This window comes from Hippoglossus stenolepis, chromosome 1, assembly GCF_022539355.2.
Source record: "Hippoglossus stenolepis isolate QCI-W04-F060 chromosome 1, HSTE1.2, whole genome shotgun sequence".
In the NCBI taxonomy this organism is placed as follows: Eukaryota; Metazoa; Chordata; class Actinopteri; order Pleuronectiformes; family Pleuronectidae; genus Hippoglossus; species Hippoglossus stenolepis.
The window spans coordinates 10,554,032-10,571,069 of record NC_061483.1 but is presented as its reverse complement, the minus strand read 5'-3'; the positions used below and the strand labels follow the sequence as shown (position 1 = coordinate 10,571,069).

At 41.8% G+C, this 17,038-nt stretch overlaps 1 protein-coding gene across 2 annotated transcripts in view; it reads left to right on the top strand.

The window, feature by feature from the left end:
* Positions 1-17,038, top strand: part of rasa3 (RAS p21 protein activator 3) — a 37,446-nt gene that overhangs the window by 16,383 nt on the left and 4,025 nt on the right. The window contains exons 5-24 of one of the 2 annotated variants that reach the window (XM_035155747.2): positions 2,534-2,610; positions 6,553-6,633; positions 6,723-6,795; positions 9,020-9,093; positions 9,185-9,289; positions 10,106-10,262; positions 10,360-10,508; positions 11,445-11,559; positions 11,709-11,783; positions 11,950-12,073; positions 12,552-12,658; positions 13,271-13,348; positions 13,463-13,540; positions 13,738-13,811; positions 14,684-14,743; positions 15,610-15,716; positions 16,102-16,184; positions 16,289-16,497; positions 16,581-16,684; positions 16,772-16,955. In XM_035155747.2, coding sequence (XP_035011638.1) covers positions 2,534-2,610; positions 6,553-6,633; positions 6,723-6,795; positions 9,020-9,093; positions 9,185-9,289; positions 10,106-10,262; positions 10,360-10,508; positions 11,445-11,559; positions 11,709-11,783; positions 11,950-12,073; positions 12,552-12,658; positions 13,271-13,348; positions 13,463-13,540; positions 13,738-13,811; positions 14,684-14,743; positions 15,610-15,716; positions 16,102-16,184; positions 16,289-16,497; positions 16,581-16,684; positions 16,772-16,955 — 2,114 coding nt within the window. The remainder of the gene's footprint in view (positions 1-2,533; positions 2,611-6,552; positions 6,634-6,722; positions 6,796-9,019; positions 9,094-9,184; positions 9,290-10,105; positions 10,263-10,359; positions 10,509-11,444; positions 11,560-11,708; positions 11,784-11,949; positions 12,074-12,551; positions 12,659-13,270; positions 13,349-13,462; positions 13,541-13,737; positions 13,812-14,683; positions 14,744-15,609; positions 15,717-16,101; positions 16,185-16,288; positions 16,498-16,580; positions 16,685-16,771; positions 16,956-17,038) is intronic. The other variant, XM_035155748.2, reaches the window with a different exon arrangement.

The following is a 17,038-nucleotide window of genomic DNA, read 5'->3' as shown; positions in this document are numbered from 1 at the left end:
GTTGATTTTCTAGCGTGCAACTATTTTATATTGTACAAGCTCTTGCTCTAGCTCTAGCCAAAAGTATGTAGACACAGCTTTGCATGTACTCGTGGTCTTGGACTATATTGTTTACGGTTTGGACTTAGCCACTTAGGGCCCTGTCTAGTATCTTTGTTAGTTTTGGATGCAGTTGTCATTTTCCTGCACTTGTGCAGCATTTGAGCTCACATGGGCGTGCTGATCCTGATATAATGGATGGATTGACCAATAAAAACCTGGTCTGAGGTCAGTGGCACCGATGGTCTTCCTCTGCAGAGAAGCCATCTCTCCACCGAGGTGTAAGAGCACCTGGCTTTTAAAGGGGACCGGAGATGGCACTGTGATTGGTTTATTGCACATTCCATTATTAATTAGGAGTCAAAGTGCAGACACCTTTTTTTCACTTTTTAATTAGTAAAAGTGGCCTTGAACACATCCTTGCACTGTGCATCTTCATGGTTAAAATAGAGCGTGCACCATTTGCACTTCAACTTTCATGAGACTGTTTTCCTTGGCTGCACACACCTGTGGTCAGAGCTGCGAACCTGTCACACTGTTAACTGAGACCTCTCAAATGCTGGGAAGTTCATTTCCTTGTCCAGCGTGTACGTGTGTTCATCGCTCAGCAAAATGGTCAAGTTCTCTGTCATCTGCTGTTTGTGACGGTGCAAGAAGTGACTGTCTCTGCCGTGCATGTAGCGCCTTCCATCGGGTTTGCTCAGCCCTCGAATAAACTATGTGAATATAGCAGTACATTCTTATTAACATTTGACCCAAGTTATATAAAATACCCTAAAGACAATCTGAGTAATCTAAATCTGTATTCTTAGCTACAGGCAGAACTGTATTAATGTTGACATTATTGATCTCAGTGATTCATTTATAATATTTTTTTGAAATATTCCAGTAATCAGCTATGGAGCGCTGTTCTGTCCTACATGCTTATTCAATACATAAAGTATTTTACACTATTCACTATTCAGCGGTCTCACTCACCCACACACATGCACACACGGAGAGGAACGCACACACCCAGCAAATGGTGCCACACACACACACACACACACACACACACACACACACACACACACACACACACACACACACACACACACACACACACACACACACACAGAGTGAGCGACACAGTAAACAGTGAACAGTAACATCTGCAGACAGATGGGTGTGTGTAGCCCTGGAGCAGGGATCTGAAACAGAGACACATTCATCCGAGGAGCTGGGGAGAGGAAGGATGTGTGAGACAGTGACAGAGAAGAGAGAAAAGCGAGGGAGAAGGATCAAATGAAGTAGGAAGATAGAGTGTCTCTCTTCTCTTTTCAATAGAGGACGCATTGTTTGACCTGTGCGCACATGTATAAGTGCTTGGGTTTGTTCCCTCTGCTCGAACGGGCCCAGAAAGAGCTACGCCTGTGAGTTTGCATACTGATGCTGTTAATTAATGGAGCTTTTCTTGACAGCTGCACCGCTACACTGTCATTATGTCATTAATCCAATCACTTCAGAGGGGGAATAACTTCAGCATGACGCTCAGGCTCACGGATACAGTGTCTCTGGTGGTGGAGGGATGCCACCATTTCTTTTATGTGTGTGTGTATTTTTTTGAAATAATGTTTATGTTTAAGGTTTAATGTTTATCTGTTTGTTTTTAGGCTCAAAATACAGACTATAGAACAGCATTTGGAAAACAGTTTCAACTATATCCGACCTTATACAATATATACAGGATATAAGATAGTTTTTTTATATAGTTATTGTAGGTAGATGGGTAGAATGATAGCTAAATAGATGGATGGATGGATAGGTAGATAGATGGATGGATAGATTGATGAATAGATGATAGATGGACGGGTGGATGGAAAGGTTGGTAGTAGGATGGATGGATAGATGGATGGATAAATAGATAGGTAGATGCGTTCAGGTTTTCCTTGTGTGTCCGTATATATCCATATTTTTGTAACACTTTCTGACTCAAATTCTGACTCAAGGATGAACTGATTAGAATCAGGTCAAAGGCCAAAGTCACTGTGACGTCACAAGACACGTTTTTCGGTTTTGTGAATATGATATGAGAATCACCTCGAGGGACATTCTAACTGTGACCACACATAACTCAAGCAATCCCATGCTTATTGTGACAACATGAACTTAATACCGTCTATTGAATCACTTCAAAGTCATGGAGTCGAAACCCATTTGGTTATTTTCCATGATCGTCACCAAGACTGGAGAAAGTTTGAAAAGGTGACATCTTCGATTGGATTAGGTTGCACGATGTTGTCAGACTCGACTCTAATGCACATACACACTGGTGTTAGTGAGTGGTTCTCACTGGATAGTGAATGTCCTCCCGGTCACTGGGCACTTGGCCGTGTGAAGTGTTCATAATTAATCGCTAACAAACAGAACTTTGAACTGTGTGTTATCTCATTGGAAAAATATGTGATGAATAAAAAAGTGTCTATTTGTGTCTGTGTGTGTGTGTGTTGTGCAGGGAAAAGTGCACCTGGAGCTACGTCTGAGTGAAGTCATCACAGACAGCGGAGTCATCAGCCATAAACTAGCCACACGGTGAGGCAACACACACACACACACACACACACACACACACACACACACACACACACACACACACACACACACACACACACACACACACACACACACACACACACACACACACACCCATCCATTCGTTCATTCATCCATCCATCCATCCATCCATCCACTCATCCATTCATCCCTAACCCTGATGACATCATGTCGTAAGGGGATTAGCAAACCAAACAGGACACCCAGCAGGACGAATCACTTCCTGTGTGTCATGGTGATGCACCACTCGTCACTCCACATTATGTATTACACAGCAAATCACAGTGCTGCACACACACACACACACACACACACACACACACACACACACACACACACACACACACACACACACACACACACACACACACACACACACAATTGTGACAAAGACAAATTTATTTCCCACACCCTGCTGGTAAAAAAAAAAGTAATAATAAAAAATGCACACTTAAACTTTGAAATGCAGTTTTATAATGATAACAGTGTAACATTAACAGTGTCAAAACAAAGAATATAATAATGAACAAAAAGGTTAACTTCACCCGATGTCGAAAGTCGGGAAAGTCTGAAGTGTTGAGTTGTAAGCAAACAAAAAATTCAGTTTTTTGAAAGTTTCCTGCCAGAACGCACTGTGAGCACCAGGGGTGTCGCAATATGAAGCTCACACCAAAACCACAATACAGTCGTACATGATCTTGTGTTGAAATACAGGATGACGGAACCATGATAGATTAACAGACTGATTTTGTTGATACCATCGTCTTTTGGGATCTCATCACTTTACTCACTAAGAAAACAAATCCCCCGTGTGTTTCCTGTGTTTCTTACTCCAACATTTTCAGAGCAGTTTTCTTTAATTGCACAATCTGCATCCTTGTTTTGCTGCACGTAGTCTACTTCTTTACCTTTGACACCTTACTACTGCCAACTGCAGATCACTGTGTAAATTTACACATTCTGGAAGTGGAAGTCATGAATTTGTAAATCTGCCCTTACGTGTGTGTGTGAGTGTGTTGTTGTGTGTGTGTGTAAAATGTGATTGCACATGCACGCGTTTGTGTTTGCAGGGGATCAATGATATGCCTCTGGATGGATATAACTCAGCGTGTATGTGTGTGTGCTTGTTTGCTCTCCAGCTCTTCTTCTGTAACTTGTAAAGTCTGATGATGAGCCAGCGGGGCTCTGCTCACAGCACACTGTGGGTAAGGAGCTTAGAGTGTTGAGCAGAAGGTCATTTAGTCACATCTCTATGAAAAGACCTGTGTGTGTGTGTGTGTGTGTGGGACAAACTGTGTACACTCAGCTCCGCACATCAAACTGATCGACTGCAAGAAATCGCACACTACACACTTCTTTTTACTGTTTCATGTCAAGGTTAAGGTCATTTGCAGTGTGTTCTATATCTCATACAACGCCAGATTAAATCTGTGCCCAAATCAATCGCATGTCACATGTCCGTCTCAACTGTTAATCGGGGAAACATTTATTTGATTACTTTTTAGTTTGGTCCATGTCCCATCCACTAACATGGAGGAGGCAGGATTTATGACCTTTATTGCAGCCAGCCACCAGGGGGTGATCCTGATGATTTGGCTTCACTTTTGGGGAGCTGTCATGTCGTCCATCTTTACATAGAGTCTTGGTTTTAATTAGTTATTTGATGCTATAAAAACGGTGTGAAACATCATGATTGACTGCCGAGACTAACTCGTTGTTGGTCGAGCGTGTGTATCAGTGGGACTTCACCACTGCGGCTCCATCCCCGGATCCCTGATCGCTAGCGTGCAAACTCTGGCTCCAAATACGCAAGATGGCGGCGTTCATATCCATGAAATTTTGGCGTCATGTCTAGATAGTTGGAGGAAGCGGGCCATCTTTATATGCAGTGTATGGGTTGGATATAAATATATATAAATTATTTTTTAAAGCCACATCTTCAGATTTGGTTAATTTTCAAACTTGCACTGTTACTGACCCAAGTGATATCCCTCGAGGCAACTAAGAATCATGCAGCGCCCTCTAGAGGCTAATATTTTGAATGTTATCTAATATGTTTACTTCTAATAGAGTATTTTCACAGTGTGTTATGGACGCAGTCGGTTTTGTAAAACCATGAACAACATCTGAGGCATCTCATGGCAAAACACATGCTTTCCTTTTCGTAAATACTCAATTCCGTGTGCTAATTTAACTTAATATTTAATCTAACTAATTTTAAATAGTGTATCAGTCCGTGACAGTGACTCATGATCACATCTGCTTTCTTTATGTGGTGTTTCTTTAGGGGTCGGGGGGGGCTGTGATGTACTTTATTCCCTACGTTTATGAGGGAAATTGTTTTGGACAGGATGCGTGGGCGCAGAAAAGAAGCACATTAACCTAATATGAGTAATGTCAACTAACACAAACAACACGTCTGCCTCTCGCCACCACTGTCTGGCACGTCAGAGCAAACAGCGGCGATGAGGGAGAGGGACAGTGGGGCCTGGATAGTAGGCCAAGCAGGGGTTATATAAACAAGCTTATTGGACAGGAAGTACTCTGGCATTAGTGATGCTTAACCCAGCCCACTCCTTATTCCTTATTAGGAACCTGTGTGTGTGTGTGTGTGTGTGTGTGTGTGTGTGTGTGTGTGTGTGTGTGTGTGTGTGTGTGTGTGTGTGTGTGTGTGTGTGTGTGTGTGTGTGTGTGTGTGTGTGTGTGTGTGTGTGTGTGTGTGGGAAGCACTGTGATTTGCTGTGTAATACATCATGTGGAGTGACGAGTGGTGCATCACCATGACACACAGGAAGTGATTCGTCCTGCTGGGTGTCCTGTCCTGTTTGGTTTGCTAATCCCTTTACGACATGATGTCATCAGGGTTAGGGATGAATGGATGAGTGGATGAATGAATGAATGGAGAGAGGGTTGGATGGATGGATGGATGGAAAAATGAACGAACGAATGGATGGATGAATGAACGAATGGATGGATGGAGGCCTGCCACTAATTTTTACGTTTGTGAATCTTTGAGAATGAAGGTTTGTCTTCTGTTTTTTAGCTCAAAATACAGACTATAGATCATAGATGGATACACAGTTTGAAAACGTGTACGTTAAATCAAATTCAGTGATCAGAAGCACGATTTATTTTAGTTTAGGATCAAACCCTTCCCAAGCTTTGTTTTCAGTATTTTCTCCAGATTTTCTCCAGGTCTCTTCTGCATTTTATCTCGTTTTTCTTCTGCCTCTCTGGACTTTTATTTGTGCTGTATCTGAAGTTGCTGGACCATTCAGGATTTTCTACTTAAGGACAGTAACTGAAAGAAAATGTACTTTGTTACTTCCCACTGAGAAAACTCAGAGAGCTCTAAACTCAGGAGCAGTGAGTACAGTGTGTTGTTATATATCTGTGATAAGGGTGCAGCTCACTAAATTACTTGATAAGATGCTGATGTTTTTGCACATTGAAAAAAACAACGTGTCCCTCAGTCACTCACATGTTGTTACTCACTGTGTTAAAATAAAAAGTTAATTTAAAACAATGTTTTCTGCGTTTTACAGATTATCTTTTCCCAAATGTAAAAATAGTTCATTTTCACCAATTTAGAAGATAAGATTAAACTTTATTGATCCCACACTGAGGTCATTCACTTGTTTCAGCAGAATGTCAGAATGAGGTACAAAAGATCTAACTTAGATACCTAACTTAGTCTAATAAACAATTGTATTGAATAAAATGGTTTTATTCACCACTTAACTTTTACTGTTATGGTCCCTGACATCTGGGCAATGAGGGGAGTCAATCACAGGAGAGGATGAGATCATGCAGTGTTAATGGTGCGTTCACTATGTTCATGTTACAGGTGTGTGTATGTACGCGCATGTGCTGACACACTATATGTTCATTCATCAATGTCGGCTCTATGTGTTTCTACAGAGTGTTGGAGTGCCAAGGTCTTCCAATAGTCAATGGCCAATGTGATCCGTACGCTGCTGTTTCCTTACTCGGACCCTCAAGGTGATGACTTCACCAGTCGCCCTCCACACCTTTGATTTCTCATGTTTGACTTTACACCAACGTGTGATTTGACCTTCATGCCTCCATAGGTCAGATGCCAAAAAGACCAAGGTGAAGAGGAAAACCAACAATCCACAGTATGAGGAGGTTTTCTATTTTGAGGTAAAAGTTTCCTGCATTTTACTTCTTTAGTTCAAAATAAATCCGTTGATGTGAAGTTGTGTTTTCGTGCCGGGAATCAGTCAAATCCAATGAGTTTTCTAAAAATCATGTGTTTACTACAATCATACCACGTGGTGAAGGTATTTGAACTTAACCTAACTGGATTTTAAGTTTAGAAAATTTCAGGAAAATTAGTAAAAACCAACTGGAAACATTAAAGTTTGCAGTTTTATGTCTTCGACTGATATTGTCCCCAAGTTACTTTGAATAAAAAAGTACCAATGTAATGATTTAATTACACATCACAGCTCATATTTATATAAATTGGTTCATATAACGTCATACAACCTCCCTGAGTCCATCACTGCCCCAGTTAACCCTCGCTCTCCAGCAACACTGCTCAGACATTATTGTTTGGCTCCTCCCTCTGGCCTCCAGAACCCAGCGGGACAAGAGTATGATTGATGCGGACAAACCACCAAACAATCTGGCCCATTGATTTCTGCCTCAACAAGATCGTCTCATTTATTCCCAATGTGGTGCTTTCTGCCCTGCAGCCCCCCCCACCCTGTGTGTCACACACAGAGCTCCGCGTCCACATGCAAACTCAGGAAGTTAATCATGCTCCTGTCATGTGTTCCTGCTTCAAACCTACATGAACCATGACACATTCTTATCTGGAGCTGTTTCTAGAGTTTTCCACACCAGAAAAGGATGTTGTGTCAAGTCCATTTTATTTGTATAGCCCAATATCACACATATTTGCCTAAGGGGGGGGGTTCACAGTCTGTAGAGCAGTGGTCGCCAACCCGTCGATCGCGATCTACCGGTCGATCTCGCAGTCTTCACTGTCGATCCCCCAACTCTCTGGACTCACTGGCTGTCGTCGCGCCGCAGATCAGCTGTGTGTCGGTTGTCTGTTTTTCAAACGCGCTGTGTGTTTGCAGGTTTATCTCCTGCATTTCCTTCAAGAACAAGTTGGTTTATGTACTAAAGTAAATGTCAGGACTCTACGGTATGAAGATGCGCATCTTTCGGTCTGTCGATAACAATCAAAGTGTGAGCAAATGAGTGGATTCAGAAGGTGAAACGCTGGAGTGCTTTTACTTTGAAACGGGTTCAGAAAGTGTTATACATTTGTGTCATAGACAGATAAACATTGTGGTTCACGGCAGAATAAACAGAGAAAATGATCTTTCACCTGAGTTTTAATGTTTATCTGATGAATTTATGTCACAAACAAATGGTTGCAACACTTTCTGTATGCCTTTTCAAAATACAAGCACTCCAGCGTTTCTGTTGATGGAATCCATTCCCTTGTTTAAAAGTTTTTTTTTATTGTGAAATATTTGCAGGAGTGGAAGATGCACAGCTTCATACTGTGTAGTACTGGTATTTATTTGAGTACAAGGGACTTCTTTCATACAGGGCAATTATCATATTTGTGGCCATATTCAAATCAAAGCCTATATATAAAAACATTGTGCTGCAGTAGCAGCTCCTCTGCAGAACATGTTTTGGAACTGAGAAGCTACATTGTGCATTGTAAATATGAATTGATATTAATTTGAATATTGTGAATTGAATAGAAAAGTTGCACAAATGCCCTTCTTTGTGTATATTTCTTGTACATTCAGCCTTTAACAGAAATTGCAAAAAATAATAAGTATGACCCTCCTCAGTGGGTTTCTTGGAGGATATCAGGGTGGTAGATCTCGGCTTACGTTTGGAATTAAAAAGTGAAAAGGTCGGTGACCACTGCTGTAGAGCATACAATACTCTTGCTGATGTACAAACTGGATAAGGAAAACTTACAATTTACAAAATGTACTATTTTTATTTTATGTTTTATTTATCAGCCAATAGTTTTCTCTATAGATTTTTCGAATATATAAATGTTGCAAATAAGTAAAATTGGGGCAGAAGGTTCTTGGCTCAAATCCGGGTTCACCTGCATTGTTTCTGTGGAGTTTGCATGTTTTCCCTGTGATAAGCTGAATAGATAATGGTTGGAATCCTAATTCTGAAGGGACATATTCAGTTTGCTTGTTATATATGGTGAAAACTGAGATACAAAAACAAATGTAATAGTTGCAGATTAATCATCTGCAGATTGATTAATCATTAATGTTTCAACTCTTCCACCAGCACATTGCCCAGGATGAATATGACTCTGTAGCACACCAGCAAAAAAATCCTGACTTCTCCCTGCCTCAATTTCTAGGTGACACGACCATTAAGTTACACGAAGCGACAGTTTGATGTCGAAGAAGAGGACGTTGACAAACTGGCGCTGAGGTGAGCCAGGAGCGGTCTTACAGGGATTTGAACTCTGTGTCTTTTAAAGCTTCTCCCATGTTTGAGCTGTTTCCCCGTGGTCTGTGTTCAGGGTGGATCTGTGGAACGCCAGCAACTTGAAGTTCGGGGATGAGTTCCTGGGAGGAGTGCGGGTTCCTCTGCGAGTCCTGGGTCAGGTCGGGGTTCACGACGCATGGTGAGAGGAACATTACTGACACATAAAATCACCATGTTCTGTCCAGGGGTGGGAAGTAACAAAGTACATTTACTCATTACTGTATTGAAGTACAAATTTGAGAATAATGTACTTATATTTTCTGTTGTCTACTTGAAATTTCAGATGAAAATATTTCACTTTTAACTCACTACTTGAATATGACTGCAAAAAAACAAGTTTAAAAAATAAAACACAATTTTAAAGATTAAACCAGTGGTTTTCAACCTTTTTGAATTTAGACATTGAATGAACTTATCATGAGCGTATTAGTCAAAGTTTGTTTCTATAGCACGTTTACTATGACAAGCATAGACTAAATGTGCGTTAAAATAAAAAGCAAAGATACACTACAAATACATGAGGCAGCTAAACATATGAGTTGAAGATGTATAAAACTAAAAAATATATATATAATGGGGAACTAATATACATATATATGTAATGAATAATAGATAAGATAAAATCAAATAAGGAAACAGATAAAACGTTTCTTATTTACACAAAAAGTAGATACGCAGCAACTCTCCACCAACATTTGGTTCTTAATGGCTCAAGATAATAAAGTCATGAAGCCATGAATCCAAAAACAATAACCTGACTGATCTTTGAGGGAAACTGGCAACACCTTTCACATCATAGTAATTTTTATCATTGTCAATGAAAATGCAGCTCAGTGCAGCTTTAAACTAAGGTTTTATCTCTCTTTTAGTCTGAAAATCTGTCATTTATGAAAAAAAATCAAAATCAAAGACTAATCAGTGACACTTGGGATATTTTTTCCTTTTTCTTCTTCAGGTACTATCTCCAGCCGAGGGAGAACGGAGGGAAGTCAGTGAAGGTGGAGGAGCTCGGCTCTCTGCGTTTGAACATCGTTTACACCGAGGACCACGTCTTCCCGTCCGAACATTACACTCCTCTCAGAGATCTGCTGCTGTACTCTGCTATGGTCCAGGTACAGTACGAGCATGTTAGCGTGTCTCGGCTCCGCTCAGACGCTCACACGCAGCTGTCTGATCGCTTCTTGTTCACTCCTCGTCCTCTCTGTTCAGCCCGTGTCAGCGTCCACCGCTCATACCCTGGGGGAGGTGTGTCGAGAAAAGCAAGAAGCCGCCATCCCCCTCGTGCGTCTCTTTCTTCATTACGGCAAGATCGTGCCTTTCATCAGCGCCATCGCTCACGCTGAAGTCAACCGCACACAGTGAGTGTCATGTCGCATCTTTTCACTTTGAATAACACCAGAAACAAGCTCCGCAGCTAATACAGGATTCAGTTTGACCTCAGAGTTCAGCTTTTATCTTTGTTTGCAGTAGAATGAGTAGATTCCCTTTTTTATAAGCCTATTATATATCAGGGATTTCATTAAGCCGCTAATTCAGCTGCAGATGTATCACCACAGGCGTTTTCAGACATGAATTCCGGACAACTCCTGAAAACTTTGATCTGGATGTTCAGGATTTTTCTTTTCACATATAAAAGATGCAGCAGGAGATGGTCCGAGTCATACGCGTTCAGAACAACAGAAAATGTTCGGAAAACATTCAGTCGAGGGGGGGCCTCTCCATAGAACATGCAGGACGCAGAACATGACGTATAAATTCGACACCAGCGTCGGCCTTTATCAGCTAAAGCTCTTAAATATTGTGGTTTTTCCAAGTTGACATCCTCGTCGATGGGCTCTAATTGTACTTTACTTTTGAGATATTTGTAATTTTCCAGATTAACGTCCGTCGCATCTTAAAAACATCATCAACAAGACTCGCTCACTGTGAATTTTCCAAACAAGTTTGCTGCTGTATTATCACACGGGCTGACGCAGACATTCTCCAGAAATCTTACAAGGGGGGCTCCCAGGAAAAGTTTGCGTTCTCACATACAGCCCTTCTGGAACATTTCAGGAAAATGCCGTGACTTCAGTGCATGTCTGAAAACAGGTCATGGTTAGTTTTTTTTAGAGTTGCCATCATCGACTACTTTGATCAGACTCTCAAAACATATTCTGCCTCTTTAATACTATTAACTTTGGATATTAAATTACTGTCAGACGTCATGTTTTTCTAATTTAGTTTCAGCTTTGTCGTCTCATTGAGTTAGTTTCGGTTTGTGCTCACAATTGCACTCTGCTTCCTTTTTGCAGGGATCCAAACACCATTTTCCGGGGAAACTCGCTGACTTCTAAGTGCATTGATGAGACCATGAAGCTGGCAGGAATGCACTATCTGCAGGTCACACTTAAACCCATCATAGATGAGGTATGACGCTGCAATACTCCCGTGCCCTTTCCTTTGCTCACAGTATTTTTCCACTGTATTTTAACTCATCACACATGTGGCACGTCTGAGGATATTTTAGAAAATCAATTGCCAATGGAGGTTTTAATGCTTTTTCTAAATCGTCACAGATCTGCACAGAACACAAACCCTGTGAAATCGACCCGGTGAAGCTCAAAGAGTCGGAGAACCTGGACACTAACAGGGTAAGAAGGCGTGTGCGTGTGTGTGTGTGTGTGTGTGTGTGTGTGTGTGTGTGTGTGTGTGTGTGTGTGTGTGTGTGTGTGTGTGTGTGTGTGTGTGTGTGTGTGTTTGTGTTGGGTTGATCATTGCCATGTTGTGTGACACCTCCGCCCTGCTCTCTCTCCTCAGGAAAACCTTCGTCAGTATGTTGACCGCATCTTCAACGTCATCACCACCTCTGGCGTTCGCTGTCCCACCGTCATGTGCGATATCTTCTTCTCTCTGAGAGAGTCCGCTGCCACTCGTTTCCAAGGTAACTCGCCTCCTGAACAAAATACCAGAGATGGAGGAAGAAGAAAGAAAGAAAGACAGAAAGCTGCTAATAAGAAACAGGAAACAGACAATAAAGAACAGGATGTGCGAGATGTCCAAGGACATTTTTTATTCTGTTCGCTCAGGATCGCAAGGTTGTTTTTTTGTTTTGTGTTCAGCTCTTTGTGTCAAACCTGAAACCACTTAAGCCTCCTGCACACTTATTATGCCTGTGTCTATGTACACCCATTATCATATACTGCACTGCCTCCTGTTGGCCATCACAAAGCACTGCAGTCACAGGAGGCGCAAGCTGAGAAATATTATAAAAATGTGTTATTTACCTTTCATTTCTATATCATGTTTAAAAACTAACTTAGTTGCTGATTCAGACAGTACATTTTTCCAGAATGACTATGTAATATTTTGGGTGTAACTTTATTCAGCTAACCCTGTTTTGTTTTTTTTCTGCTCTCCAGTCGACCAGGATGTACGATACACAGCAGTGAGCAGTTTCATTTTCCTGCGTTTCTTTGCTCCAGCCATCCTCTCCCCCAACTTGTTCCATCTACGGCCGCACCATCCAGTGAGTCTGAATGATGAACACTTGGAGTGAACGCTGTCAGAGATGTGTTTTAGATTACGTGCCTGTAAAACAAACACAGTAAATTCCAGAAGCCACTTAGTTCACAGCCACAGTATAATTTTACCTCGTGTGTAGACTGATAAATACATAACACTTGCTTGTTTTACAATATTGGATTTTGTTATTGGCTTCCCAGTCAGAGGCCGTAGTTGAACCTTTTCTAATGATTGTTTTTATGTGTGTGTGATTGTGGACCTGCTGTTTTGAACAAATAAAGTGTCTTCATCCTTGAATATATACAAGTACACTCATTACTCTGAAAATATGTTTTTTAAGAATTTTAAAATGACCTGGAAACAGTAGCTTCATGTGTCACATGATCTTCCTCAGCAGGAGGAGCTTGTATAGTCGTCACAAAAATATATTTTGTTCTAGTTCCAAATTTTTCTAATTCACGTTGCTTAAAAGCTGAAATTCAAAGGTCATTCTTGACTGTGGAAACACAATTTTTTGTTTTTATATATGACCTTAATTAATAGCACTGTATCTTTCTTTGATTATTTTTTTCTACCTTTAACCTTTGTTTTATTTCATGTTTGTTTCTGTCCCCAGGATCCCGGCACCTCACGAACCCTGACCCTCATCTCCAAGACGATCCAGACCCTGGGAAGTCTCGCTAAGTCTAAATCTGTGAGTTTCTCCGCTCAAAGTGAATTTTCCTATCTTCATTTATGTTATCAGACTCGGCCCCATTGTTTTTTTAATCTTAACCTTTACACTGATCTGTCTTTTCATTCTGTTAAGGCCAACTTCAAAGAGTCTTACATGGCTGCGTTTTACGACTACTTCAATGAGCAGAAATATGCGGACGCTGTGAAGAATGTGAGTGTTTGGCTTCCTACCTTGTTACGTTCAATAAATCTTGCTCAAAAGTTATTTTTGTCTTGCGTATCAGGTGCATCTAGATGCACTCCCATCAAAGGGTTAAACATTTTAAACTATTTTGGACAAAGAACCAAAAAATGTTTTGTGCAAGAGTGAACAAACACCGAAATAAAATCCTTCTCTTCCCTCTGCAGTTCCTGGACCTGATCTCCACATCTGGCAAATGGGATCAGAAGAGCATTGAAACACCCATCATGCTCAAAGAGGGGTGAGCATCCAACTTACTGTCAAACTAATACAAGTAAAAAAATACTAGCAGAAAAACAGACCACAAATCAAGTAGCACCCCAAACCAAATTTATTTCACATGACTTGGTTTTGTAATCCTAATAAAACTGTGGCTTCCACCACAACATCAGTCACTTCATTTTACTGCTAATGACATTTCTTTCAGACAAAACAGCTGAGTGGATTTCTACGGCTCAACTTTACCGAATACTTTAACATTTTGGTAAACTGTTACTTCCTGGGAGAGTAAAATGAGAAGATTGATACCACTCACATCTGTAGAGTAAATATAAGGCTACATGTCTGTGATCAGCTGCTCAACTTGTGCTTCCTTTATGTTTTACTTTATTTTATACTTTTTAAGTTTAATTGCCTGTGTCATTTTATTGGCAATCCTTTACAGCTTATGCCACTTGTAAAGGAGATATACACAGTTTTTATTCTGTTTTGCTACAAATACTGGATGTAATCTAGGAAAAGGAAGGATGTCTTCAGCTTCAGACTATTTCAGATTTATTAGGGATTTGAGGAAGTTACTAGTTTCTGGTTTACATTAGGTTTTCTGGTGCTGGTCAGCAGATTACGTTTACCTTCAGATGAAGCCTACATGTTTCCTCTGTCTTAATGCTACGCTAACCAGCTGTGGGCTTCAGCCTCACACTGAGCAGACAAGAGAGTGAGACTGGTATCAATCTTTACACCAAACTCTTAATCAGAAAACAAATAAGGGCTTTTATTTTGACAGTATTCAAAAGTAAACGTTTGGGAGAGTTTCCAGTTGTTGGTGGTTGTGCCGGTGCCTCGCTCATCAACACCCCCCCACCCCTCTTTTGTTTCTGCTACCGGGCGTAGGAGTGTAAAACTCACTATAAAGAGGGTTGATGGGAAAGGGTCAAAAGGCACAAAGGGCAGGTAAGAGCTTCTCTGTATAAAGGCTTTGCCCTTGTGACCCCGCCCCCCTCCTGTGTGTGCACCGTGACCCCCCTCCAAACCGAGCCGGCCATTTTCTCCCCCACCGACATCCCGCGCTGCCGTAGACACTGCTGCACTTTACTTTATATCTGGCCTGTGTAAAAGCAACTTGAACCGTGACACTGTGGCTGTAGCCTGCGCCTCACTACTGGTATAAAGTAAAGTGTTAACCTTTAGGCCTGCTTACTTAGGAGGTGACTCTCGTGCTGATTGTCCTTCTCGCTCCTCGCCACGCCACACATGCTTGGTGTGACAGCGGCAGCAGGGGGTTGGTTACTGTGCAAACATTTCTTAGATTTCATATCTGCCCACATCCTGACCCTCAATACCTCCTGTGCAGACTGTGACCATATCTCAACCGTGCACGTTAGAGTCCCCTGCACAGCGCCAGGCGTCATGGCAGATGTGAAACCAGCACGTTTTTTTTTTTTGGGGCTCAGTAGTGAAATATGAGAACGGGTTTTCCTGTGGGAGAGTGTTAGTTTTTATAACCCTGGTACTTTGAATTCCATGTAATATGTGGCCCTCAAACTTAAAAACGAAGACATCTTGGCGTTTACTATGCTTTAAAGGACCATGTCGGTGGTTTTACATGTTTTAATAACAAATAGTGTAAGGGCAAACCCATAGACTTTTAAATCTATGAGATAAACTGTTTAATGTGAAGTAATTAATTCATACAAGTAAACATTTAAATATTGCGTGTAAAATATGTATTTTGCCAGAGAAATGTAAATTTGGTGAACTATCAAAATATGTCAAGGTTTATAGTGTTTTTTTTTTTCTCTCATCCATTTCCCCCACAGATTTATGATAAAGAGAGCACAGGGGAGAAACAGGTTTGGAATGAAGAACTTCAAAAAGAGATGGTTTCGCCTCACGAACCACGAGTTCACCTACCACAAGACGAAAGGTACGATTCAAAGTTTCTCAGGATCTCCTCACATTTACAATGTCTCCTCGTCTATTTGGGTTAAGATGAGCTGAGTGTGCGTTTATCCCGACAACATGTCAACAACAATCATCAGCCTTTTACTGAAGCTGCTTTCAGACATGCACTGAAGTCGGGCTGTATGTAAGGACGCAAATGTCAGAATTAGTTGATCTGGACATTCTGCAACACTTTTCCTGCAAGACACCAAGTCAAATCTATCACAATCTCATTCTGCATTCTTCACATGTGAGAGGCCAACTCCAGAAAATATCTGGACCCAATTCCCCAGACATTTTGCAGAGTTCATGTGTGAAAACAGCCTGTTTTTCTTTCTCATGTCTGATGTGTTTCCTCTTCCCTGCAGGTGAGGGTGCTCTGTGCAGCATTCCCATAGACAACATCCTGGCTGTAGAGCGGCTGGAGGAGGAGTCTTTCAAAATGAAAAATGTAGGACCTCACAAACTTTATAGCCTTTAATATTTGTCCAAAATCTGTCCCACATGTATCTAGATTCCCTCGCTTACTTCTCCTTCCCACTCTCCCTCCTCCAGATGTTCCAGGTCATTCAGCCAGAGCGAGCCCTCTACATCCAGGCCAACAACTGTGTGGAGGCGCGCGACTGGATCGACATCCTGACTAAAGTCAGCCAGTGCAACCGCAAGCGCCTGAGCACCTACCATCCCTCAGCCTACCTCAACGGCCACTGGCTCTGCTGCAAGGTCTCAGCGGACACAGCCACGGGATGTACGCCATGCACCGGGTTCGTGAACTCGTCCAGATCGATCCAGCATCACGTTCTTTCCCATGTCTCTCCCTAATTTTTCCATCTGCCTGCGTTTTCAGCGGCCTCCCGGCAAACATTCAGCTGGACGTGGACGGAGACAGAGAGACTGAGAGGATTTACTCCCTGTTCAGCACGTACATGACCAAACTGATCAAGATGCAAGGTGTGCAGGATTTCATGTGTCCCGTGTTTATCTCCTGTGATCATTTGCACACTGTCCCTGACTCTGCCGCCTGGTCTCCCCCCGCAGAGGCCTGTGGGAGTAAGTCAGTGTACGACGGGCCCGAACAGGAGGAGTACTCCAGCTTTGTCATCGACGACCCGCAGGAGACCTACAAAACCCTGAAGCTGATCGTTTCAGCCGTGCAGACTTTGGAGCAGCAGCACACCAAGTACAAACGGGACAAGTTCAAGAAGACAAAGATCGGCAGCCAGTACGTGGTTTATTGTGCTATACTGTATTTAATGCATTGGTGGCTGAGAACTGTGGAGAAAATGGGAGATTTCTAACTGTAAA